This window comes from Vipera ursinii (genome assembly GCF_947247035.1).
Source record: "Vipera ursinii genome assembly, chromosome: Z".
Classification (NCBI taxonomy): Eukaryota; Metazoa; Chordata; class Lepidosauria; order Squamata; family Viperidae; genus Vipera; species Vipera ursinii.
In genome coordinates, this window is record NC_139517.1 from 68,976,332 (window position 1) to 69,001,243 (window position 24,912).

Below are 24,912 nucleotides of genomic sequence, written 5' to 3' on the forward strand. Positions count from 1 at the left end.
TATTGTATCACTTTTTATTAATTTTTATATATACAAATGTGTACTTCATTTTAAAAAAGATAAATTGGTAAAATTTAAAATTAATGACCCAAATTATAGCAAATCTAAATCCTTATTAGCTGACCACTATACAGTGGTAAGACCTACTGATTTAATTCCCAAGCATATCTCAGTAGAGCAGATGTATTTCAAACATAAATTAGTACATTATGAACAAGTATTTTTTCATATTAGATACGATTCAATCACACACATAAACACACACATGCACAGAAATATTATGTCTGTGTGTGTTCTATCTGCATCTTTATGTAGTTTATGCAGATGCAAAACAGTTTTGATGAGGTATTATAGAGCAGGAAGATAAATTCCTTTGATCAATAATTAAATTAACGATGCCATTTGGAGTTTCAACAATCAGTTGAATAAGCATCACCATAATACATCCATGAGTGGGAATCTTCAAGCTACTCCATAGTCAAATTTTCACTCTGAAAAACAAAATACTTTATGTAATATTACAATTAGCCTATCCTTACATACAGGTGAAACTCGAAAAATTAGAATATCGTGCAAAAGTTCATTTATTTCAGTAATGCAACTTAAAAGGGGAAACTAATATATGAGATAGACTCATTACATGCAAAGCAAGATAGTTCAAGCCGTGATTTGTCATAATTGTGATGATTATGGCTTACAGCTCATGAAAACCCCAAATCCACAATCTCAGAAAATTAGAATATTGTGAAAAGGTGCAATATTCTAGGCTCAAACTGTCCCACTCTAATCAGCTAATTAAGCCCTAACACCTGCAAAGGGTTCCTGAGCCTTTAAATGGTCTCCCAGTCTGGTTCAGTAGGAATCACAATCATGGGGAAGACTGCTGACCTGAGAGTTGTGCAGAAAACCATCACTGACACCCTCCATAACGAGGGAAAGCCTCAAAAGGTAATTGCAAAAGAAGTTGGATGTTCCCAAAGTGCTGTATCAAAGCACATTAATAGAAAGTTGTGTGGAAGGGAAAAGTGTGGAAGAAAAAGGTGCACAAGCAGCAGGGATGACCGCAGCCTGGAGAGGATTGTCAGGAAAAGGTCATTCAAAAGTGTTGGGGTCTTTCACAAGGAGTGGACTGAGGCTGGAGTCAGTGCATCAAGAGCCACCACACACAGACGGATCCTGGATATGGGCTTCAAATGTCGTATTCCTCTTGTCAAGCTGCTCCTGAACACCAAACGACGTCAGAAGCGTCTTACCTGGGCTAAAGAAAAACAGACCTGGTCTGTTGCTCAGTGGTCCAAAGTCCTCTTTTCTGATGAGAGCAACTTTTGCATCTCATTTGGAAACCAAGGACCCAGAGTCTGGAAGAAGAATGGAGAGGCACACACTGCAAGATGCTTGAAGTCCAGTGTGAAGTTTCCACAATCTGTGTTGATTTGGGGAGCCATATCATCTGCTGGTGTTGGTTCACTGTACTTCAATAAATCCAGTGTCAATGCAGCCGTCTACCAGGAGATTTTGGAGCACTTCATGCTTCCTTTTGCAGACGAGCTTTACGGGGATGCTGACTTCATTTTCCAGCAGGACTTGGCACCTGCCCACACTGCCAAAAAACCTGGTTCAATGACCGTGGGATTACTGTGCTTGATTGGCCAGCAAGCTCGCCTGACCTGAACCCCATAGAGAATCTATGGGGCATTGCCAAGAGAAAGATGAGAGACATAAGACTGAACAATGCAGAAGAGCTGAAGGCTGCTATTGAAGCATCCTGGTCTTCCATAACACCTCAGCAGTGCCACAGGCTGATAGCTTCCATGCCACGCCGCATTGAGGCAGTAATTGCTGCAAAAGGGGCCCAAACCAAGTACTAAGTACATATGCACACTTATACTTTTCAGAGGCCCAATATTGTTGTATGTACACTCCTTGTTTTATTGATTGCATGTAATATTCTAATTTTCTGAGATTGTGGATTTGGGGTTTTCATGAGCTGTACGCCATAATCATCACAATTATGACAAATCACGGCTTGAACTATCTTGCTTTTCATGTAATGAGTCTATCTCATATATTAGTTTCCCCTTTTAAGTTGCATTACTGAAATAAATGAACTTTTGCATGATATTCTAATTTTTCGAGTTTTACCTGTATAGGATTCAGTATGAAAGTAAAAAGATTTTAATTTAAATCTCCCCAATTCTCTGTGCTTAAGATTGTTTCTTTGTGTACAGATATCAATCATGTGAACTTTAGCTAAAGTTGAAATATAGTCAATAGTATACTGTGGTGTAATATAAATACAGCTAACTAATAGATTTACCACTGTTTGTTTTGAAAAGTACTTACATAGTCAAGAGACTTAATATACAAGAAATTAATTTCAAAATACAATTTTCTTACTAAACTAGATTGTTAAGAAAACTGAGAAACAAAAGGCTGGAGTGAAAATGTTTACCCTGTACCAGTATCTCAGTACTTTCCCAGAAGCATTTCAAAGACTCCTGAAATGTTCACCAATTTACAACTGAATGCTCAAATACATTGGAAAGTCAGTTGGTATAAGAGTAAAATATCTGACGCAAAACATAATGTCTATGTCAGAGTTGCTGTCCAAACTTCTAATCTTACCTCCAATTGCTATATTTGTTATACAACTGGTTTTTCACTGTCTTGCTTTTCTTCAGATTCTTCATCAGATCCTATAAAAACAAAGACCATGCAGCCATTAAACTTTACTAAGTAGTACATATATGTTCATGTGCATAAGAATAGAGTTCGGGGGTTTTTGTTTTGGGTTTTTTTTGTTTTGTTTTGTTTTTGTGCCTTCAGGTCACTGCCTGAACAAACCCCTGAAGTTGACAAGATTTCAGACATGGCTTGTCATTGTTTGGGCTGCAAGAGAGTGACTAGCCCGGGTTCAACTAGCTGGCTTATCCCTATCGTAGTACTAAAATTCACGGTCTCCCAGTTTGTAGCCTACATCAAGTTGGCTCTATATTAAGAGAATCTCAACTTATTTACTATTAATTAATCAGAAACATTTTATAATTGTTTCTATAATTTTCCTGCTTTTCATTAAAATTAATCTAACTTGTCAAATACATACATACGCTTTTCAATCATAACGACATAGCATTGTAACAAAAAGATACCAAATGTGCAGAAGTGAGAGTCTAGCATTCGACACCTGGATAATTACTTCAATCTAAGAGAGAACCTATCTAAATGTATGCATACAACGTGGAATAAACTTAGCAGCAAGAAAAATGTGTGCTTCAGTATCAGGTAAATATATCCTGACTCCATTTTCGGGTTTAAAATCAAAACTTTACTCATATATAATATATAATCAAATATAGCAAAAAAAATTAAAGGCATTAAGTATTTTGCACACAATTTTAATTCAAATATCAGCACACTCTCCCTGGTATCTGATAACCTGCAGTATTTTTTCCCCATTAGCAACTGCTGTCGAGTTTCCGTGTGGGCTTTTCAAGTGACCCTGAGGCATTGTTTACCTTAAAAGTCCTTTATTAGCCTAATACACCAGCAAATGCTTGCTCGAAGGAAGCTGGAATCTGAAATCTCCGCCCCTTGCACAATATATTAAAACACAATTCTCCACCTTTCTAATTTTGTCATTAATCATATTCTCCAATTAATTTAAAAAAACACTTTCCCTTCCATTAGAAAACCTGCCAAGGCCTTATTTTCTTAGTTAGAGATGGCCTTGAAAGGTGCAATCCTACTCATCCCCCCTAACCTTAAACTAAAGCAATACACAAGTCTTAAAGCAATACACAAGTTTAACATATGAAATAGCTACTTCTTCATCTCTTGTCAAGCAATAACATTCAATGTTAGCAGTGTTGACATCTACCCTATGGGAGGTATAGCTACTGGGAGATGGTTAAATGTATTTCTAACCCTAAACCACCCACACCCAACTTTCTTAGAAGGATCCATTTCCTGAAATTTGAGCCACAATATACAAATACTAAACATGGAATGCTCAACATTTGTCTTCAAGACCACTATATGGCAATAAAAGAGGAATAATTTCACTTCTTGAGTCTTACTATCTCCCCAAAATTGTTTATAATAAAACCAGCCCAAAATTCATTGTTGTTCTACTGCCTGGTATTCACCAAGAAGTACAATACCAAGTAATAATTCTGTGCCAGTAGCACATTTAGCATATATACCCCAGCAAAAAGCAAACACCAAGATAGTTTGTTATTGTTCTATAAAGTTTAAACATTAAGTCTCAGAATAGAAATATATCATTTGAAATAAAATACACAGACATCTTTTATTTGACTTGTTTACAAGTATCTACTCACATAGTTAATACTATCCTGTATTCTTTTATATAATCATAATATAAAATAAAATGATATTGCAGTATTGTTACATCCTAAATTTTGTACCATTTTTATTTTTTAACCGTTATAAACTTAGAAGAGAAAAAATACATTATCTGTACAGAATTACTTCCCAAATTAATGAGAATAAGAAACATTTTAAATTGTATGAAGTACTAGAGTATTTTTTCAACAAAAATGTTTTGAATAGATGAGGATTAGATGTCATTGTCATTTATCCAGCTTTTAGTTAAAAATGCTATGTAAGAAGACAATCACCATCCTGATGAATAGTACATACTACAATGGTCAAATAGATTCATTTGAAATACTAATACATAGAACATGACCACAAGGATCATTGTACTGTACATATATCACCTATTTTATATTTTGCTGTTTATTATTTCTATTGTTCACTGATAAGACAGTGTACAGATGTCTTTTTTAATTATCAGAATTACCGTATATACTTGAGTATAAGCCGAATTTTTCAGCCCACTTTTTGGGCTGAAAAATTCCACTTCGGCTTATACTCCAGTCAACAAAAAAAACTTACCGAGGACTTGTGCGCGGCCGAGGCTTTGGTGCTTCCGGGATTGCGCGCACCTCTCCCAAGCAGCCGCCGTCCGGAGACCTGCCGAAGTTTGGGGAGGTTTGGGGAGGTGCGCGCGCACCTCCCCAAACCTCCCCAAACGTCGGCAGGTCTCCGGATCTCCGTGCCTTGCCTGCCTGCTTCTTTCCGCTGCGGAAAGAAGCAGGCAGGCAGGTCACGGAGATCCGGAGACCTGCTGACGTTTGGGGAGGTTTGGGCACCTCCCCAAACCTCCCCAAACGTCGGCAGGTCTCCGGATCTCCGTGCCTTGCCTGCCTGCTTCTTTCCGCAGCGGAAAGAAGCAGGCAGGCAAGGCACGGAGATCCCGAGACCTGCCGACGTTTGGGGAGGTTTGGGGAGGAGATCCGGAGACCTGCTGACGTTTGGGGAGGTTTGGGCACCTCCCCAAACCTCCCCAAACGTCGGCAGGTCTCGGGATCTCCGTGCCTTGCCTGCCTGCTTCTTTCCGCAGCAGAAAGAAGCAGGCAGGCAAGGCACGGAGATCCCGAGACCTGCCAACGTTTGGGGAGGTTTGGGGAGGAGATCCGGAGACCTGCTGACGTTTGGGGAGGTTTGGGCACCTCCCCAAACCTCCCCAAACGTCGGCAGGTCTCCGGATCTCCGTGCCTTGCCTGCCTGCTTCTTTCCGCTGCGGAACAAAGCAGCCTGAACGAAGCAGGCTGCTTCTTTCCGCTGCGGAAAGAAGCAGCCTTCTTTCCGCAGCGGAAAGAAGCAGCCTGCCTGCTTCTTTCCGCTGCGGAACGAAGCAGCCTGAACGAAGCAGGCTGCTTCTTTCCACTGCGGAACGAAGCAGCCTTCTTTCCGCAGCGGAAAGAAGCAGCCTGCCTGCTTCTTTCCGCTGCGGAACGAAGCAGCCTGAATGAAGCAGGCTGCTTCTTTCCACTGCGGAAAGAAGCAGCCTTCTTTCCGCAGCGGAAAGAAGCAGCCTGCCTGCTTCTTTCCGCTGCGGAACGAAGCAGCCTGAACGAAGCAGGCTGCTTCTTTCCGCTGCGGAAAGAAGCAGCCTTCTTTCCGCAGCGGAAAGAAGCAGCCTGCCTGCTTCTTTCCGCTGCGGAACGAAGCAGCCTGCCTGCTTCTTTCCGCTGCGGAACGAAGCAGCCTGAACGAAGCAGGCTGCTTCTTTCCACTGCGGAAAGAAGCAGCCTTCTTTCCGCAGCGGAAAGAAGCAGCCTGCCTGCTTCTTTCCACTGCGGAATGAAGCAGCCTGAACGAAGCAGGCTGCTTCTTTCCGCTGCGGAAAGAAGCAGCCTTCTTTCCGCAGCGGAAAGAAGCAGCCTGCCTGCTTCTTTCCGCTGCGGAACGAAGCAGCCTGAACGAAGCAGGCTGCTTCTTTCCGCTGCGGAAAGAAGCAGCCTTCTTTCCGCAGCGGAAAGAAGCAGCCTGCCTGCTTCTTTCCGCTGCGGAACGAAGCAGCCTGCCTGCTTCTTTCCGCTGTGGAACGAAGCAGCCTGAACGAAGCAGGCTGCTTCTTTCCACTGCAGAAAGAAGCAGCCTTCTTTCCGCTGCGGAACGAAGCAGCCTGCCTGCTTCTTTCCGCTGCGGAACGAAGCAGCCTGAACGAAGCAGGCTGCTTCTTTCCACTGCGGAAAGAAGCAGCCTTCTTTCCGCAGCGGAAAGAAGCAGCCTGCCTGCTTCTTTCCACTGCGGAATGAAGCAGCCTGAACGAAGCAGGCTGCTTCTTTCCGCTGCGGAAAGAAGCAGCCTTCTTTCCGCAGCGGAAAGAAGCAGCCTGCCTGCTTCTTTCCGCTGCGGAACGAAGAAGCCTGAACGAAGCAGGCTGCTTCTTTCCGCTGCGGAAAGAAGCAGCCTTCTTTCCGCAGCGGAAAGAAGCAGCCTGCCTGCTTCTTTCCGCTGCGGAACGAAGCAGCCTGCCTGCTTCTTTCCGCTGTGGAACGAAGCAGCCTGAACGAAGCAGGCTGCTTCTTTCCACTGCAGAAAGAAGCAGCCTTCTTTCCGCAGCGGAAAGAAGCAGCCTGCCTGCTTCTTTCCGCTGCGGAACGAAGCAGCCTGAACGAAGCAGGCTGCTTCTTTCCACTGCGGAAAGAAGCAGCCTTCTTTCCGCAGCGGAAAGAAGCAGCCTGCCTGCTTCTTTCCGCTGCGGAACGAAGCAGCCTGAACGAAGCAGGCTGCTTCTTTCCGCTGCGGAAAGAAGCAGCCTTCTTTCCGCAGCGGAAAGAAGCAGCCTGCCTGCTTCTTTCCGCTGCGGAACGAAGCAGCCTGAACGAAGCAGGCTGCTTCTTTCCGCTGCGGAAAGAAGCAGCCTTCTTTCCGCTGCGGAACGAAGCAGCCTGCCTGCTTCTTTCCGCTGTGGAACGAAGCAGCCTGAACGAAGCAGGCTGCTTCTTTCCACTGCAGAAAGAAGCAGCCTTCTTTCCGCAGCGGAAAGAAGCAGCCTGCCTGCTTCTTTCCGCTGCGGAACGAAGCAGCCTGAACGAAGCAGGCTGCTTCTTTCCGCTGCGGAATGAAGCAGCCTGCCTGCTTCTTTCCGCTGCGGAACGAAGCAGCCGGCGGCGGAGGCTTGCAGAACGGCGGATCGGCTTATACTCAAGTCACCAACTTTTTCCAGTTTTTGGGGGTGAAATTGGGGGTCTCGGCTTATACTCGAGTCGGCTTATACTCAAGTATATACGGTAAATACTACTGAGGATGCAACACTAATGAAATGATGTCACCAGAAATGTTCCGCCTGTATTATTGAAGAGATTAGTGGAAGGGCAAAAGTACAAAATAACAGCATGCAAAACAGATATACTCCATCCTGACATCCAACCTAGAAACACTGAGGTGCTCTGCTTCAGTTGGTTTGGTTGTCTCAAGAAACAGAAGAGAAACCACTTCATTTCATTACAGTACTTCAAAAGTTAATACAAAGCTTCACTGAGCAATCCTCTGAAGCACATTAATCCAAATCAGATGTACTGAATTTTGAATGGGTTTAGCACATTTTACACATTTTGAACATAAGACAATGGAAAGCTGTACTCCTAAGAGTCAGTTTTGCTACCAATTTTTTACATTTCCAAATTAGTTAACTTTGCTTTATAGTTATAAAAAAACCCTTATTATTATTCTCCAGCAAACAGAATTGAAAATTGTATATGGATGATACCTGAACTATTACAGGATGAACACATATGCTCACTGAAGAACACAGAGAACTTCACTAAACCTATGTTTGAACAAAAAAGTACAAGTAGTCCTCAACTTACAAACAGTTGTAAGACAGATTTAAAGAAAATCTATTTACAACTCATCTTTGAAGTTACGGCTGCCATCACATACCCACAATCATATGATTGCATTTCAAGCAGTTGACAACCTGTTCACACTTGCCAAGTGATCCCTATTTAAAAACTTCTCTGCTGGATTTCCCAGAAAGTCAATGGAGAAGCCGGCAGGAAGGGCTGAAAGGTCCCGCTGTCTGCCAAAGGATTTCCCCTCCCTTCCGTGCATAGGAAGAGGGATATTACTACAGCAGGCTGGAAAAAAACGAAGCCTAGATCACAAACATCTGAGCTTTTCTCCAGCCCCCTGCTGGAGTTCTATGCACGGAGAGAAAGTGCCTGCTCTCCTTTGATATGTAGCTCTTTCACCCCATCCACTTATTGATCTGCACTGTCACTTAACAACCACAACTGGAAGAGTTGGGAAAACAAGTTTCAAAATTTCCCTACCAAAAAGAGAGTAAAATTATAATAATGCCAATATTGGTTAATTGAAAACTCTTGGCCTGAATGTAATTCATTTTAATACCATAAACAGAGAAAAGAGAAGCTAATCAATTCAGCCCTTTATTCAATTTTTCAATCAGCCTTCACTCCAATAACCATAGTTTTCATCAGCTTTCATTCTGAATGGCCATCTATGCATTACAACTGCATCAAGAAATATAATCTATCTCTTCTATATCATAGTGTGCTATTTTACTATTTTTCAGTAAAAACAATCAGGCATGTCTTCATCAATGTAATTTTAACAATAAAATTGATAATTAAATTAACTATTGTAAATTGTGTTGTACTGGTGTGATTGACACATATGAAGCATTAAAGAGAGTTGAGGAAAAGAAAATTAATTTCATCCATATAACAGTGATGAAATTAATGCGAAACATGTATAAATTCTGAATATTAGGATCCAAATTTAGGCACAATAAACTGAGTTAAATTGGGGAAAGTCAAGCTATATGCCACAGGGTCAATTAAGTTCTGGTCATATATCAATGATGACTTGTCTAATTTGACTCTGCAATGTAATCTACCCAAGGACAGGATTGATTTTATGACTCCTCCCTGCAATAATAAATTACATTCACCTAAGCACCATGAAAACAAGGACACTATGTAGAGGGAACATATGAATGACTATATGATGATTCAAATGATTAAATAATTATGTTTCACTTATTATTCTGGATTAACTTGCTGTGCTTACACCTTCCTGTACTAACTACCACTAAGCTAGGACAACAGGCACATGCTTAAGAGTCATAATTAGACACTAATACTTTCCTGCTTACCCTACTGAAAAAGCAGTGTAATCAGCTATGGATATTTCTGGGTAGTTGCGCCAGAATTGAGGAATTTTGTAAACAGGCAACTGGTGACGTATTTTATGAATATGTATATTCAAAATTCCAAATGTACTCCCCAGTCTGCTTGATTTAAATCTTAATTACCTGCTTCAGATTCAGGAGGGGAATAAAACTGCCCATCGGAAAGGGGCCCAGGATGAATAAGGGCAGCTCGTTCAGAGGCATCCTGTACTAGCAATAGTCCTAAAGGCAAATAATCAGAGTAGTATTTCTTTATTACTGTATCTTACAAAACAAATGTAATTAGTCATACTTTTAACATGGCACCCTGATTTAATTCACTTTAATGTTACATTCAAATTACAATTTTATCTCATTAATACTAATACTGTGTACTTTAGGGCTTCTGTCTGCATACATTACAAGAGGAAAGTGGAGGAAGAAGCCTTACTGGTTTCTTCTTCTGCTTCTTGTGGTAAAACTTTGAAATCCAAGAACCATGTTTCTATCCAGGCAAGAAGAAACGATATGATAGGTAACACAAAGCCAAAAGCACCCTGAAATAACAGCTTAAAGAGGAACGAGGAGGAAGGGGGAAAAAACAAGTTATGTAAAAAAACAGTAGAACAGTTATGTGATTTAAATGATATAAATAGATATGCACTATTATAATTCATACCTTTGAAATAATTACTTTTATTAATAAGAAGGCACTGGTTACAGCAGTTGTGAACTGAAAGAAATATGAATATATACACACATATAAAGATGTTTCTCACCAAAATACACAATTATAAGCAGGCAATCAATTATTCAGGTATAGTAGTTCTCATAAAGCTTTGGCAAATAGCAATCTTAAAATTTCTAAAAATATGGACTTACATAAACAGACAAATGTTATCAAAACAATACCCCATACTTCTCTGCTTTTAGGCATGAATCAACAATGTACCCAGAAAAATTTCCTCTCCATCTTAACAATCCTATTCGCTACAGTGAATTTTGAGTATACATTTAAAGATACACCCCCCCCCAAAATTACTGCTATATGAGAAATAGAAACAGAAGCATTATGTCTACCACCTTGAGCTGTACAAACTAAAGTTGGGAAATAAATCTAAGGAGAAGGAGTGGGAAGGAATCTGAAAGAGAAAAAAAAATCCAATTACCTCACTCCTAAACCCCTAAGTGAAAGAAGTTCTCTATCTGTTGAAATGTAAAGATCATGTAGTCAAGTGCTCTGATTATTAAAATAAAGACAAATTATTCTATATATCATTATCTACCCTAATAAGTTGAAGATTTGTAGAATATTCAAAATACAATTAGAATTAATACATAATGTAATATTGGAATATTACTGTACCCAAACTTTTTATGAATTATTTTTAATTAAAACAAAAAGCTGTCTGCTTTGTTAAATGTTCATTTCCTTAAATATGTACACTTTTATAGCAACGTTTTGATAGACAATTTTTTATTTGAGATATAGCTTAAGATAGCATAATATTTTAAATTACACATTTCATTGCTCTGCAGAAGTTTTGAATGTGACTATTCAGGTTATTTATTTGGGAAATAAAGTATTTTATCTGTAAATAAAGGTTTTATCACACAAAATGATCATAACTACCCAACAGGAAACCTTTAGTTTTATCTACTGTAAACCTAAAGGTAATATCATTTCATATCCATTACATAACAATGTAGGAACTCTTTTCTTCTTTCCAAAATTCTTTTGATCAACCTGCAACTTACTGCTATTGCCCACCAGTGCCGTAGTCTGCACAGCGCATATGCAAGTATCAAAATCTTGAATCGAAAAACTGCCAGGAGCTTTGGAATAAAATAGGGAAAGAAAAGAGCAGAAAGGAGACACTGCAATATTTTCTTTGAAAATTAATAAAAATGAAGTAGCAATTCAGGCAACTAAGATTATATAAAAGCATCTTCTTAATCTTTTATGGCACCATTCTCCTTTTTCCAAGGCAGTTTTGCCAAGTTACTACACTAGCTGTCTCCTTACTACAACTTAAAGCAAATGTTCTGCCTGTAAAACATAATTATTTTCATGTCTTCACAATCTAACCTCTGAAATGTTTCCTCCATGATTTTTGATACAACCATATTCAATTTTGTATTCTAAATTATCAGTGATTGAATATGAATTAATACTGACAGCATAACTTCTTCAAATCTGGGGGAAAAGTATAATAAAAATTCTAATATTTCTAAAACTATTTATTCACATAAACTATTTTGTATTACACTAGCCCCCAGGAGTAGCCTCAGGGCAAGATAGGCAGCAAACAAATTTAACAAATAAACTATTTTAATTATCCAGCTCATAAACATTTTGCCTATTTTTAATAACCAATGATATATTTTGGAATAGATTTCATCATGCATTGTACTACAATTTCTCCAGTGTACGTCAACTTTTGCTTCCTCAGTTTACTTCCCTGGATTGTTACTTCATTAGTTTGTTGTCCATTATTTCCTTGAATCAAATAAATTTAGCTTTGTTGATATATCAAATACATTTAGCAGTGTTAATGTTAGATCCAATGCTTCTTTTTTTGTCAGGTGCCAGGTTTCTTAGCTCTCTGCCTTCAAATCATGTACCACAGGCTCAGGTTGTTTTTTTTTTAACTAAAACTTCTGATCCATCAATCAGATCCTGGCACAAAAGAGATGCATAAAATAATGTTTTTTATATTGTGTTGGTATATTAGAACCAAACAGAATTAAAATTTCCATTATTTAATTCACACTTGATTATTTCAAGTCCATTCTTAATTCAGTCTTGAAGTATATTTCTTCTCAGCAACTTAATTTAAGGAAGAAGTCATTCTAACCTTATTAACTTATCATACAGTTATAGGCTAGACTGGAAGAAGGCAAAGCCAAACCACTTTTGCACTTTCCAAAAAAACCTACATAGATATTCCCATGAAGTTTCCAGAAGTCAAGATTGACTCAAGTGATAAATTTGTTTCACTTATTAACTAGTTTTTAGAAATTCTTGTTAAAATAATATAAATCTCCTAGAACTGAAAACCCATGGGAGAATCAAGGAGATTCAGATTTCATCTCTCCCACATTTGTTCACTTTTATTTTTAATTATTTCAATACTGGAAATCTAGGGGGGGAATGCGTCATAGGATGTGGAAATCTGTCAGATACCAAGTTTTGCTCACTTAAAACAAAATCTTAATGGTAAATTGCTAACAAAATACAGTATAGCGTCATCAGTATGAGTTTCTGTGTCTATAGTGTTCAAAATCAGTTTTTTATATGGCTATTCTTTTAAGATTTCTTGCTATTTTTAAATTATTGTAAGTCAAGCAAAGGGATTTTTTAACAATTAATAGTTAAAATATAAAAATACAAAATACTTACAAAGATATCAAAATATGAATAATGATAGTTGTAATGCAGAACTTCTTTTTCTAGTGTTTTTTCAATGCCACCATTTACCTAAAGGAAATATTTATACTAGTCAGTAACATCTTATCTGTTCAGCCATATATTAGTAATTCTACAGTGGTAAATTAAATTTAAGAGTGGTTACATAATTCTAAAAATATAGAGCAAAGTAATTTAATACTTAATACTACACAGATTTATAGAGGTCTTGAGATTTCTTTTGAGTGAGGTTTGAAGATCTGTAGCTTCTTGTTCTGAATTTGATTTGGATGTTTTTATGGTATGCTCCTGAAATGATTCTGACAGGATGATGTCCTTAAGAAGATTCACTATTGTCCTCTCCATCTTAAGGTTATGATTCTAACTGTGGATCAATGGAGTGCCACTTAATAAATTTTTCTAGAACAAAAGACATCATTGACTTTTTTGTGGAGGTCTTCAGAGTTTTTACTCACACATCTGCATCTCTGGAACTTACATAGTGCAAGCTTCATTATGATGAAGTGAGTCAAAGTTGTAAGATTTAAGAATGTAAGTTAATTCCAATCAATCCTTAATTATTTAATGAACTATTCTCATACCTGGCTCTGGTTAATTGAATGATTGAAGTAGGAAAGTGATTACTTTTCCACGCTGGAACATTGCATGTTGAAAGACTTTATGAAAAAAATGAAGTAAACACCAAATAGTATTATCTATTTCCTCATATTTTTATGTATCAAGAAAACCTCCATCAACCTCTGATAATATTTAACAGAAAATATATTTTTCTTCTTCCATATCTAGATCAAACTTTAAACTGCCAGAATGAAGCCACCCTCTTGGCTTTGCTGTTGACCAAAAAATAAATCATTATTGGTACATTTTTTGATAGTAGCCGACACACATGGAGATGGGCCGGGCTCTGTATCTCTCCACATTCACATAGTGTCCTGTTATCCACTAAGAGCCTCCACTTTAGCATTTTGGTTTTATATTTAGACATTCCAACTCTCAACCTATTCAAGGTCCTCCAAGTAGTGTAAGAGAGGTAAGATCCTTCAGTCATATCTTCTTTTAATGTTATTCCTTGTTTAATGGTCTCCTTCCTCCATCTTTTATTTCAATGTTGTTCTTGTGTACCCTCAAGAATGTTTCTTTTTGCCAAAATGCTGCTCCTAGATCTGAGTTGGTGGGCTTGGGGCATATGTCCGTTCAGAGGATGTTGAGGACCATTCTCTTGCTTAGTTCTTTTGGGATCTGCTGCTACTTTTCTAGTTCTAGCTGACGTTGTGGTGAGAGATGAGAACTGATCATAGAGGCTTTGTGGATTCTTCATCAGGGCTTTCTACTCTTTTCATTCCTTTTTAACATGTTCATAAATCTACTGAATAAGGTTAGCATGGATATGTTCCATCACATTGTTAATGATGTCCAACTACACATCTCTATCTCTACCAAGTAATATTTCAAACTTGTCTGGAGACCAGTCTAGATGAGAAAAAACAAACTAACTGTAGCAAGATGAGGTGATTAATAGGTTTTAGTGGCCCTTCCGTCTTTAAGTCTGGATTGAGTGTTATTCCTCCATGCTATACCCATGCAACACCACTACTTAGTGAGCTGCTCTAATTTCCAATAGGCTTGCAAGTGCAATTCAAAGTGCTGGGTACCATAAAGCACTTTATAGCCTAGGTTGACTTATCCCTACTTTGTCTCAGAAGATCCAACAGGAAGGGAATGTTCTGCGTTCTCTACATGAAACAACAACATTTATGAAACCCAGGAAATATGCCTTCTCTGCTGTGGTGCCTGCCTTTTATACCAGTATGCTCCCTGAGATTTGAATTATCATTCCTAAAGCCTTGAAAAACCTGACTCTTCCCCCCCCCGCCTCCACACTGGGCCAAAGTGTGAAGCCCGTTTTGTGATGGTTTATAAAATGTATTCCTTCTGTTCATTTTATTTTTGTTGGATTTTTTTAAACTTTGTTTTAACCTAATGGTAGCTGTCCTGAATTACAAACAGGAGAGTTGTTGTGAGTTGGGTGACCATACCAAGTATATAATAATCACCAAACTTTTGATTAAAAAAATCAACATATAAAATATATCAGCACAAAAGAATTAGTCCCTCTGAAAGAAATGCACTCATGCATTTGAATTGAGAATTGAAAATTTTTGTATATACTGCCTTCCCACTGCACAATTTAATGATTTTATACCAAATCTACTTTTAGAAATAATTTATGGTAATAGTAGCTGAATAGTAATATTTAATATTTTATTAACTAATGTATAATTTCAAATTAAAACATTACAAAATCATCCATAATCCTTTCTTCTCTTTTTGTGCAAAAAGAAGACTTTTGAGAAAGCCAGTCCTTATTTTTTCCCTATAACTTCATATCCCTAGGCAAGCTGCACCTTCAGCCACTTCTACAATACTATTAATATCACAACATTCCATTAACTTAATTATTGCAAAATATGCTTAAGAAGCACCTCAAGTATTCCAAAATACCACAAATATTAAGCATTACTAAATAAGAAGTATGTTTCTTGCATTTTACTCATGCATAATAAAAACTTGCTCAAATTTGATGAACTAAAATCAAGCTGGATGAGATGCTGAATCCAGAATTCCTGTATCTACACAAACTTGTAAAAACAAACTGTAGAGTTGTAGAAACTGTGGGAAAGATAATTAGCTCCATATTATTTTTCCTTGGGGAAAATGTGCATACATGTTTAAGATAATAAATTACTCAACTGTTATGTTTTAAAATGTAAATAGATGAGGTCAAAATTTATGTTTAATATAGAAATGACACACACACAGTAAATAAGACTTAACACAAAAATTCCTTCTTTGCACATCTGACTGCCAGAATTGAACACATTACAAGCTATGAAAATAATACACTGTGAATACTTTCATAAATACCATATAAAAAGTCTTTCTCACACATTACTCTAACCCACGGGTCGGCAACCCGCAGCTCCGGAGCCGCATGCGGCTCTTTGAGCCGTCTCCTGCGGCTCCCAGCCGCCCGGTGCGCGCACACCTCTTCGAACGGGCAGTGGTGCGCGCGCACCTCTCCAAATGGAGAGTGGCACCGCCCATTTGGAGGTGCGCGCGCACCTCTCCGAACAGGCGGAGGTGTGCGCGCACCTCCCCAAACCTTTGGAGAGGTGCGCGCGTACCTCCGCGCGAACGGGCAGGGGCGCCGCTCTTTGAAAAAGCTGCCGCGGCCCGTCTACAAAGCTGCCAAAAGCGGCAGCTTTGCAGACGGGCCGCGGCAGCTTTCCCAAGAAGAGGCGCCGCTGCCCATTTCAAGAGGTGCACGCGCACCTCTCTGAACGACCAGAGGTGCGCGCGTACCTCTGCGCGAACGGGCAGCGGCACCGCTTCTTGGGAAAGCTGCCGCGGCCCGGCTGCAAAGCTGCCGCCTCCGCTCCCTTCCTTCGCCCGGCCTGCTTTTCCAACCTCACTTCCCTCCCTGCCAAAGCTCCTCCTTTTCTACTCAAACTGATTTTTGGGGTTCCTTGGCTTGAGACCCCAAACGTCCCTTTCTCGCCACTCCTCCCTCCCTGCCCGCAGAGGCTCTTGCCCTCCCCTGGCTCATTCAATGGGGGGGGAATAGGTCGGGTACCCCTTTCCCCCCCGAGAACGACAAATGTAAATCTCAAAACAACCCCGGCAAGCTTCGCGCAAAGCCGCCGGGCAGACCCGCAAGCTGGGGCTCAGAGCCCCTCAGAGCCCCTTTCCCTCTGAGCTGGGGCTCAGAGCCCCTTTCCCCCCGAGAACGACACGTGTAAATCTCAAAACAACCCCGGCAAGCTTCGTGCAAAGCCGCCGGGCAGACCCGCGAGCTGGGGCTCAGAGCCAGCAGCTGGAGGGGAAGAAAAAGACAGCGCCGTCTGAGGAGTCTCTTCTTCAGCTATCTTGCTCTGCCCATCTCCCGCTTGAAAGAACCTCCTCAGCGGATCGGTGCGGTGAAGAGGCCGGGCTTCCTTCGGGGGGCCTTTCATTCCTGTACAAGGGGGAAGGGGAACTCTCTGTGCTTTTGTGCGTGCGTGTGTGTGTGTGTGTATGTAAAGCACGAGAGAGGGAGGAAGAGGGGGGAAGAGGAAGGAAAAGCGGGATACTGGTTGGGTCGGGGAGCGGCAAAAGCGGGGGGCGGCGGGCAAACGGGAGAACTGGGAGCATTGGGGGGCGGAGGGGAGCGATTACTGTCTCGCTACTAAAACGAGGGCCGGCCACTCCGCTGGGGCAAGCGTGCCTGTCCTGCTCCCTTTCTCTTCCAAGCGGTGCTGCTCAGCGGAGACGGCGACGACGACCTCGGAGTCACAGCCTAGGAATGCTAAGAATGAGGGGCGGCCGCCGGCAGTGGAAGGCAGGAAACATCGGGGCATGAGATCTCGCTTTCCCCCCTCCTCCTCCCTCTCTCGTGCTTTACATACACACACACGCATGCACACACAAAAGCACAGAGTTCCCCTTCCCCCATGTACAGGAATGAAAGGCCCCCTGAAGGAAGCCCGGCCTCTTCACTGCACCAATCCACTGAGGAGGTTCTTTCAAGTGGGAGACGGGCAGAGCAAGATAGCCGAAGAAGAGACTCCTCAGATGGCGCTGTCTTCTTCTTCCCCTCCAGCTGCTGGCTCTGAGCCCCAGCTCGCGGGTCTGCCTGGCGGCTTTGCGCGAAGCTTGCCAGGGTCGTTTTGAGATTTACATGTGTCGTTCTCGGGGGGGAAAGGGGTACCCAACCTATTCCTCCCCCCGTTGAACGAGCCAGGGGAGGGCAAGAGCCTCTGCGGACAGGGAGGGAGGAGCGGCGAGAAAGGGACATTTGGGGTCTCTCGCCAAGGGGTGTAAGCCGAGGAACCCCGAAAATCGGTTTGAGTAGAAAAGGAGGAGCTTTGGCAGGGAGGGAAGTGAGGTTGGAAAAGCAGGCCGGGCGAAGGAAGGGAGCGGAGGAGGCAGCTTTGCAGACAGGCCGTCGCCGTCACGCAACCGGGAACCGGTTCCATCACACATAAAAAAAATGGCAACCCCGCACGCCCGCAAGAAAAAACTGTTTTGCGCATGCGCAAAACATTTTTTGCGCATGCGCGTGCATGGACACACGCACGCAGCTCCCACTTTTTTTATGTGTGATGGAACCGGTTCCCAGTGACTCTTTTCCTTTTTCAGGTTGCCGACCTCTGCTCTAACCCATCCTCCAAATGAATAAAATTAGTATCTTTTCACCAAAATCAGTATCTTTTTGTTGCATACAATTTCAAGAAATTAACAGAATATTTTTCACTAATTCATATTTATTTTTGCATGAATTACTCAGCCTATTTTAATTACTTCTTATGCTTTTGTGAATTTATAATTAATTAATCTTTAAAAGTCAATAAAGCACGTGAAGTACTAATACCACTTTACAATGCCTTGGTAAGACCACACCTGGAATACTGCATCCAGTTTTAGTCACCACGATGTAAAAAAGATGTTGAGACTCTAGAAAGGGTACAGAGAAGGGCAACAAAGATGATTGGGGGACTGAAGGCTAAAACATAGGGAACGGTTGCTGGAATTGGGTATGTGTAGTTTAACGAAGTGAAGGGTGAGGGGTGACATGATAGCAGTGTTCCAATATCTCAGGGGCTGCCACAAACAGGAGGGAGTCAAGCTATTCTCCAAAGCACCTGAAAGCAGGACAAGAAGCAACGGATGGAAACTAGTCAAGGAGAGAAGCAACCTAGAACTAAGGAGAAACTTCCTGACAGTTAGAACAACTAACCAGTGGAACAACCTGCCTCCAGAAGTGGTGAATGCTCCAACACTGGAAGTTTTTAAGAGGAGACTGGACAGCCATTTGGCTGAAATGGTATAGGGTTTCCTGCCTGAGCAGGGGGTTGGACTAAATGACCTCCAAGGTCCCTTCCAACTCATTTGTTATTATTAAGCAAGTAAACAATAATAGGAATAATAGGAAAGGAGAAATAGTTTCACTTGGACTCGTGCAATATTGATATACAAAGATGAGAGTGATCCGTGAAATTTTCGTTACTTTTTAACTCCCCATATGTTTACTGTGGGTATGGGTGTAAGCGTGCGCACGTGCAAAGCATATGTAAATACAAGCTATAAAAATTCCTCTAATCTTATCTGTATACAATAAAATTATTCCCAGAATCCATAATTAAACTTCAATTACTTTTTTTTTTAGAATCACCAAATCAATTTTCACAGAACAACAGCTGAGGTGACAAGTAACCATCAATTCAGGTTTGGGGAGGTCTAAAATAGTTCTCCAGGTCACGCAATCAGCAATGCACTATATCAGACATGTCAAACACAAGGCCCGGGGGCCGGATCCGGCCCACGAAGTGGTTTCATGTGGCCCGTGAAGCCATCTTGGAAACAGTGAGGGAACGGCCCCCACTGCCTTCGCCCTGGCCCAGAGACCCTCCTTCTGCCAGAGACCCTCAGATCTGTCCCACTCCTGCCCAGGCCCCCATAGGCACCCTTGATGCGAACGATATAGAGCTGGCCACGCCCACCCAGTAGGCCATACGCACTCTAGCCATGCCCACCCAGTAGGCCACACCCACCCAGGCCATACTCACCCGGCCCCTGAGGGCAACCGCAATGCTGATGCGGCCCTCAATGAAATTGAGTTTGACACCCCTGCACTATATCAATAAAATCAAACCCACAATTAAACCTCTTTCCAAGTAGACTTTACTTTGCAGTTATATTATTCATTTTTGTTCCTTCATAGTTCCTTCTTAACAGGAACAATAAAACATTATTTTATGACATTTAATATGACAGCTCCATTTTCAGAATCCAAAGAATTTCCATCTTCAAACAGCAACTGATTTATAAAATAACTATATAAATCACTTATTTTCCCCAATATCTTAATAGCTCTAGAGAATACTAATATTAAGATATTATTTCCCAATATCTTAATAGCTCTAGAAATACTCAAGTTATGAGTACAATTGAGACCAAAATTTCTGTTGTTAAGCAACGCAGTTAAGTGAATCATGCCCAATTTTATGACTCTTTTTTTCTATAGTAGATTCAGATTCAGATTCATATCTATTGGAAGCTGTTTGGGAAGGTTGCAAATAATGATCATGTAACCTAGAATGCTGCAAATTTTGTAAATGGATACCAGGTCCCAAGCACTCAAATTTTAATCACGTGATTTTGGGGATGCTGCATTGGTTGTGTGAGGAACTTTTGTAAGTCATTTTTTTAGTGCTGATATAACATTGAATAGGCACAAAATGAATGAATGTAAAGTGAGGACCTGTATTTCTTTTTATGTGGGTATCTGATACAGACTGAGATTCAGGGATCTACAAAAAATTAAAGTGCTATCACAAGTTCTATCTTTTCTTAGTATTTTACATGATACGGACAATTCTAAAGAAAATGGTTCATTTTGTTATATAAGTAGCTTTTCCGAATAACTCAGTGCTGTATTATCTTTTTTGGAAATTACGTTTAGTCCCAGTTCAGTAGGCAAAGGATTGCAGTCTAATTTAATTAAAGAAAGTCTTCACTATTCCTGCTCTCACAAATTCTCAAAGAAAAATATACTTTTAAAAGGAACTCACGTTTAATTCTATTATCCACAGCAAGGTTATAAACAGTAAGTCAAATGTGACAAATAAACAGAAAGTCCTTCGAACATCAGAAATGCCTTTTTTCCCCCTGGTTTCATAGGACTCAATTCTTGGCATTAGCCGTGTTGGGTTGATGGAATGAACATTCCTTAAAGAAGAATGAGAACCCAGACTGCTGCCTTGGACATTTTCTTGATCGCCTGATATCCAACTCATCCTGTCTTTGGTTACAGCAGCTTTGTTTCAGCTTCAACATTACTACCAGATTAATCCATTTTAAAGATTTATCTACAAAAGAAATGCCACAATTAATCATGTTAGTCTATTCTTTACTCATAAAACTTGATCACACAATATAAACATCCCCAAGCCAATGTCTTCTAGGTGTTCACTCTTTGGCCTTCAATTTTCTCACCATGACAAAAAATGTTGAGGGCTTTTGATTGAAAATAAGCTGATGTAACTAGTAAACATGATTGCTCTCTCCACATTCTTGTTTCTCTAGTAAGTCAAATATTACTAATACATCGAAGTGGGTATAACAAATTATTATCATCCTAAGAGACCTCATTTCTCTTTTCAAACCAAAGACAGAAAACACGAAAAATACAGGAAAGTTTAATATGAGGGTGAAGGTTCGTTTTCCAAGCTTGTGGGTTGGTTTCTGAACATTTTGTTACCAGGCTAGTAACATCTTCAACAGTTAGGGGATATCAGTGTCAAGTGTTCTGTTTATAAGGGCTTTGTGTGGTCAATAGGTCTTGTGTCAAGTGAGGGTCTTGTGATCGATCAGGTGTGAGTCATCAGTGGGAGTTTTGTGATAGTCTTGTGTTGGGGAGGTTACATCAGGTGTGGGTCACTGAGAGGTGAAGTGTTGGTTGGGGGGACTTACATGGGTTGATTGAGGGACAGTGTTGTCTCTGGATGGCTGTGCGATTGATTTGGATTCTGAGGGGTTCATAGGCTGGTTGTAGGTCAATGTGTCTGTTGATGGAATTGCTTGTGGAGTTCCAGGCTTCGATGAACTCACAAGTGTGGCAGATGGTAGTGTGGCAGTTGATTTTTGTGTTGCTCCAATCAAACTGGTGCTATTTGATATCAATGTGGGTAGATACTAAGGATTTGGGATTGTGGTGTTTAACTGCCAGCCAGTGTTCTTGGATCCTGATTTTTAATTGATGCGATGTTTGTCCTATGTAGAATTGTTACAGTTGATGTTGTAGATTACATTCATCCTTCTATAGCTTGTCGTTGGTTCTGGATAATTCCTGGCAGAGTGTGGATGTGGGTTTGTGAGCTATTGCTGTTCCTAGAGGTTGGAGAATTCTGCTATTGGGACACACCCACACCTACTAACCACACAAAGCCCTTATAAACAGAACACTGACATCCCCTAAACTTTGCTGAAGATGTTACCTAGCTGGTAACAAAACGTTAGGAAACCAACCCACAAGTTCAAAGAACGAACACTCTCATCCTACACCCAAGCCGCAAATATTTGCCACTATTGCAAAGTTAATATACTTTGATTTCCAATATTAATAATTTATTTTTGCTATTTTTTGGACACAGAGATGGATGGCATATAAATTTAATAACCAAATAATTTTCAAGCTGTTTTCCTATTTCTAATGTTCAGATCCAATCCAAACTAGATACTGGGTGACTTATCCCTACTTTGTCTCAGAAGATCCAACAGGAAGGGAATGTTCTGGGTTCTCTATATGAAACAACAGCATTTATGAGAACGAACACTCTCATCCTACATCCAAGCTACAAATATTTGCCACTATTGCAAAGTTAATATACTTTGATTTCAAATATTAATAATTTATTTTTGGTATATTTTGGACACTGAGATGGATGGTATATAAATTTAATAACCAAATAATATTCAAGCTGTTTTCCAATCCAAACTCTGATACTGGCAAGTTAAGTCATTTTTGATATTTAAAAATAAAATCAATGACCTCTTTTCCAAAGCAACATAGACTTTACATAAGTGATCAACATATGTTTATTATTTAGCCATAGATTCATTTTCTTATAATTAGAAATTACATTATACAAATAAAATTTATTGAAATTTTGAAGACATGGCTGTGCCAACTAGCCTGGAGCCTCAATGGGTTTTGGAGGTGGCTAAAGAAGTAGATGAACCATTACGGTTAAGTTAGTAACATAGTTGTTAAATGAATCTGGCTTCCCCATTGACTTTGCTTGTCAGAAGATCACAAAATGTAATCACATGACCCTGGGACACTGCAACCATCATAAATATGAACCATTTGCCAAGCATCCCATTTAGGGGCAAAATATTTTATAGTTTAGTGTAGTACTTAAGGTGCTGGCTTAGAAAACTTTGGGCCAGTCATGCGGACCAACCTACCTCACAGTTGTTGGGAGAAAAAAAAGGAGGTGGAAGTATTATGTATGTTTGCCAACTTCAGTTATTTATAAAGTAATAAAAGTGGGATAAAAATTTAATAAGTAAATAATCATCCATTTTTCCACAGACTGCAGAGTGCATGGTTTTGTGTGCTGCCTGCATCCACCAGATGGGGCTTTGCTTGTTTGTGCGGCCCGGTTGCTGGCATGCCACGGCTTGGTACCAGTCCACAGATTGTGGGGGACTCCTGATCTAAAGGTCAGTAGGCTTCTTGGTAATGAATGATGTAATCAAAGAAATATCAAGAGGAAAATAACATCTCCGTTAACATTGACAGGGCAAACTATAGAGCAAAGGGAATTCCCTTCCAACATTGAAGACGACCGCCTTGAAATGGTAAATGTTATCCTGAAGACGACCGCCTTGAAATGGTAAATGTTATCTTAATGCATAAATGTTTTTTTTCAAGAACAGCTTTCTTACAACTTTATACTGACATCTTTATGTTATGTCCCTACTGATAGTTTTGTGGGTTTCTAAAAAGGTTAGATTTAAGTTCTTAATCTTTCACATCATTAGCTGTTTAGATGGCCAGTTATAAAGGGAAAACTTTAGTCTAGCAAATAAAACATAGGGATAGGATTGAATTTAATGTATTCTAGCTCCAGTTTTCAGTTAAATGTGTGCATATAATATATACAGAGTGTATCTTGCTGATATTCTAAGATATCGTCAGAACTGATAAAATTTACAGAAATCTATTCAACGGTTGGCTAGGGGAAAAAAACATTAGAGACGTCCCATCTCCACCACAGCAGTTTTTCACCCACTTTTAGCCCAGCAGCACTACCGGATGCAATCCGAGACGAGCATCTTACACTTCCTCCTCCCCATTCCTCCAACAAAGCCCGATCCTTCCTCTCTGGATAGAGGCCATCCCCTGCGGCACTGGAAAAAAGTAGGAAACATCTGCACCGGGAGCAAACTAGGCCCGCCGGATGCCATCCTCCTTTTGCCCGGCGGCGGGTTTCTACGGGGAGAGGGCGGTGAGGCAGAGGAGGCGAGATGCAGCGGCGAGTTCCGCAACGCCTCCAGCACTCTTCAGAGTTCCCGTCGGGCCGCCCACGGAGAGAGGGCAGAGGAAAGGCTGTCCCGATTGCCCCGTCTCCGTTATTGGAAGACGGGTGGAAGCCGATTCCGCGACCAGCCGAGCGCCTTCACAAGGCCCCAGGAGAGAAGGTGGCCGAGCGACGGCTCTCTTAACCCTAGGGGTGAAGCTCTTACCGGGAGGAACCACTCCGCTTTTCCCGAGGTCGGGCCAAGCTTCCCTAGGTGATCCCGCCTCAAGCGGTTCCTTACCGTGGCCCCCAGCAGTAACTAAGATCACGCCCGTTTGGCGACGATAACACACCGCCTGGAGGCCTCGAGGGAGGAGCTAGCCGGGTAGCGGAACGACTAATAGTCACTACGGCGGCGCGAGCACCGGGCGGGGCCATCCGAAAGGAAAGGCGGCGGCTACGGAGGGCGGGTCCCTGGTCGAGTCCTGGGGACGGGGGTCCCTCGCTTTTTCTTGGCTCTTCTTCATCATCGGAGCCATTCACCTCTAGAAGGTGTGTCGCTGAAAGGCTAGTTTTCTGCCTACCTGAAGAATAAACTAATTGTGCGATTTTTCAGTTATGGTGAAAATTTCATCTTAAGTCCATTACACTTTGGTAAGGGGCTATAGTACAATTCAAACGATATTATAAAAGAATAAAATATATTTTAAAAAATCAAGGAGTGAGTCTGCTTCATTAAAGGTGGTTTTTCTGCCTTCCCCTATGCTTTGTACTGTATATGCGCAGTCCGGGCCCTGGGAAACTCGGCGGTCCGCAAAGTATTAGTTGGGGCTAACTGCCAAGCAACTTGCTCACAAGGTACATTGGAAGATTTTTAATGGCATTTTTCTTTTCCTTCAATTTTC

General features: G+C 40.9%; 1 protein-coding gene across 3 annotated transcripts; it reads right to left on the reverse strand.

Moving 5' to 3' along the window:
• STARD3NL (STARD3 N-terminal like) lies at positions 1 to 24,582 on the reverse strand. Of its 3 annotated transcripts, none has more exons than XM_083378268.1 (9): positions 24,309 to 24,582; positions 20,552 to 20,848; positions 12,915 to 12,992; positions 11,270 to 11,347; positions 10,191 to 10,244; positions 9,963 to 10,080; positions 9,656 to 9,754; positions 2,626 to 2,696; positions 1 to 491 (listed from the first exon to the last, which is right to left on the reverse strand). In XM_083378268.1, the coding sequence occupies exons 2-8, from the start codon at positions 20,774 to 20,776 to the stop codon at positions 2,644 to 2,646; spliced, it is 705 nt and encodes a 234-aa protein (XP_083234394.1). In that variant the 5' UTR covers positions 20,777 to 20,848; positions 24,309 to 24,582; the 3' UTR covers positions 1 to 491; positions 2,626 to 2,643. The 3 variants fall into 3 exon arrangements, with proteins under 3 accessions (XP_083234394.1, XP_083234393.1, XP_083234395.1); XM_083378267.1 differs by having other exon boundaries at positions 24,234 to 24,582; XM_083378269.1 differs by lacking the exon at positions 11,270 to 11,347 and having other exon boundaries at positions 24,234 to 24,582.
• Between the last annotated feature and the right edge of the window lie 330 nt (positions 24,583 to 24,912).

Excerpts from the sequence above, each read along its gene's own strand:
- STARD3NL (XM_083378268.1), bottom strand. The coding sequence starts at position 20,776 with ATGAGTTGGATATCAGGCGATCAAGAAAATGTCCAAGGCAGCAGTCTG. Across the intron at positions 10,081-10,190 it reads TAAAAGTAATTATTTCAAAG|CTGTTATTTCAGGGTGCTTT; the intron begins GTATGAATTATA and ends TTCCTCTTTAAG. Across the intron at positions 9,755-9,962 it reads AGAAGCAGAAGAAGAAACCA|GACTATTGCTAGTACAGGAT; the intron begins GTAAGGCTTCTT and ends ATTTGCCTTTAG.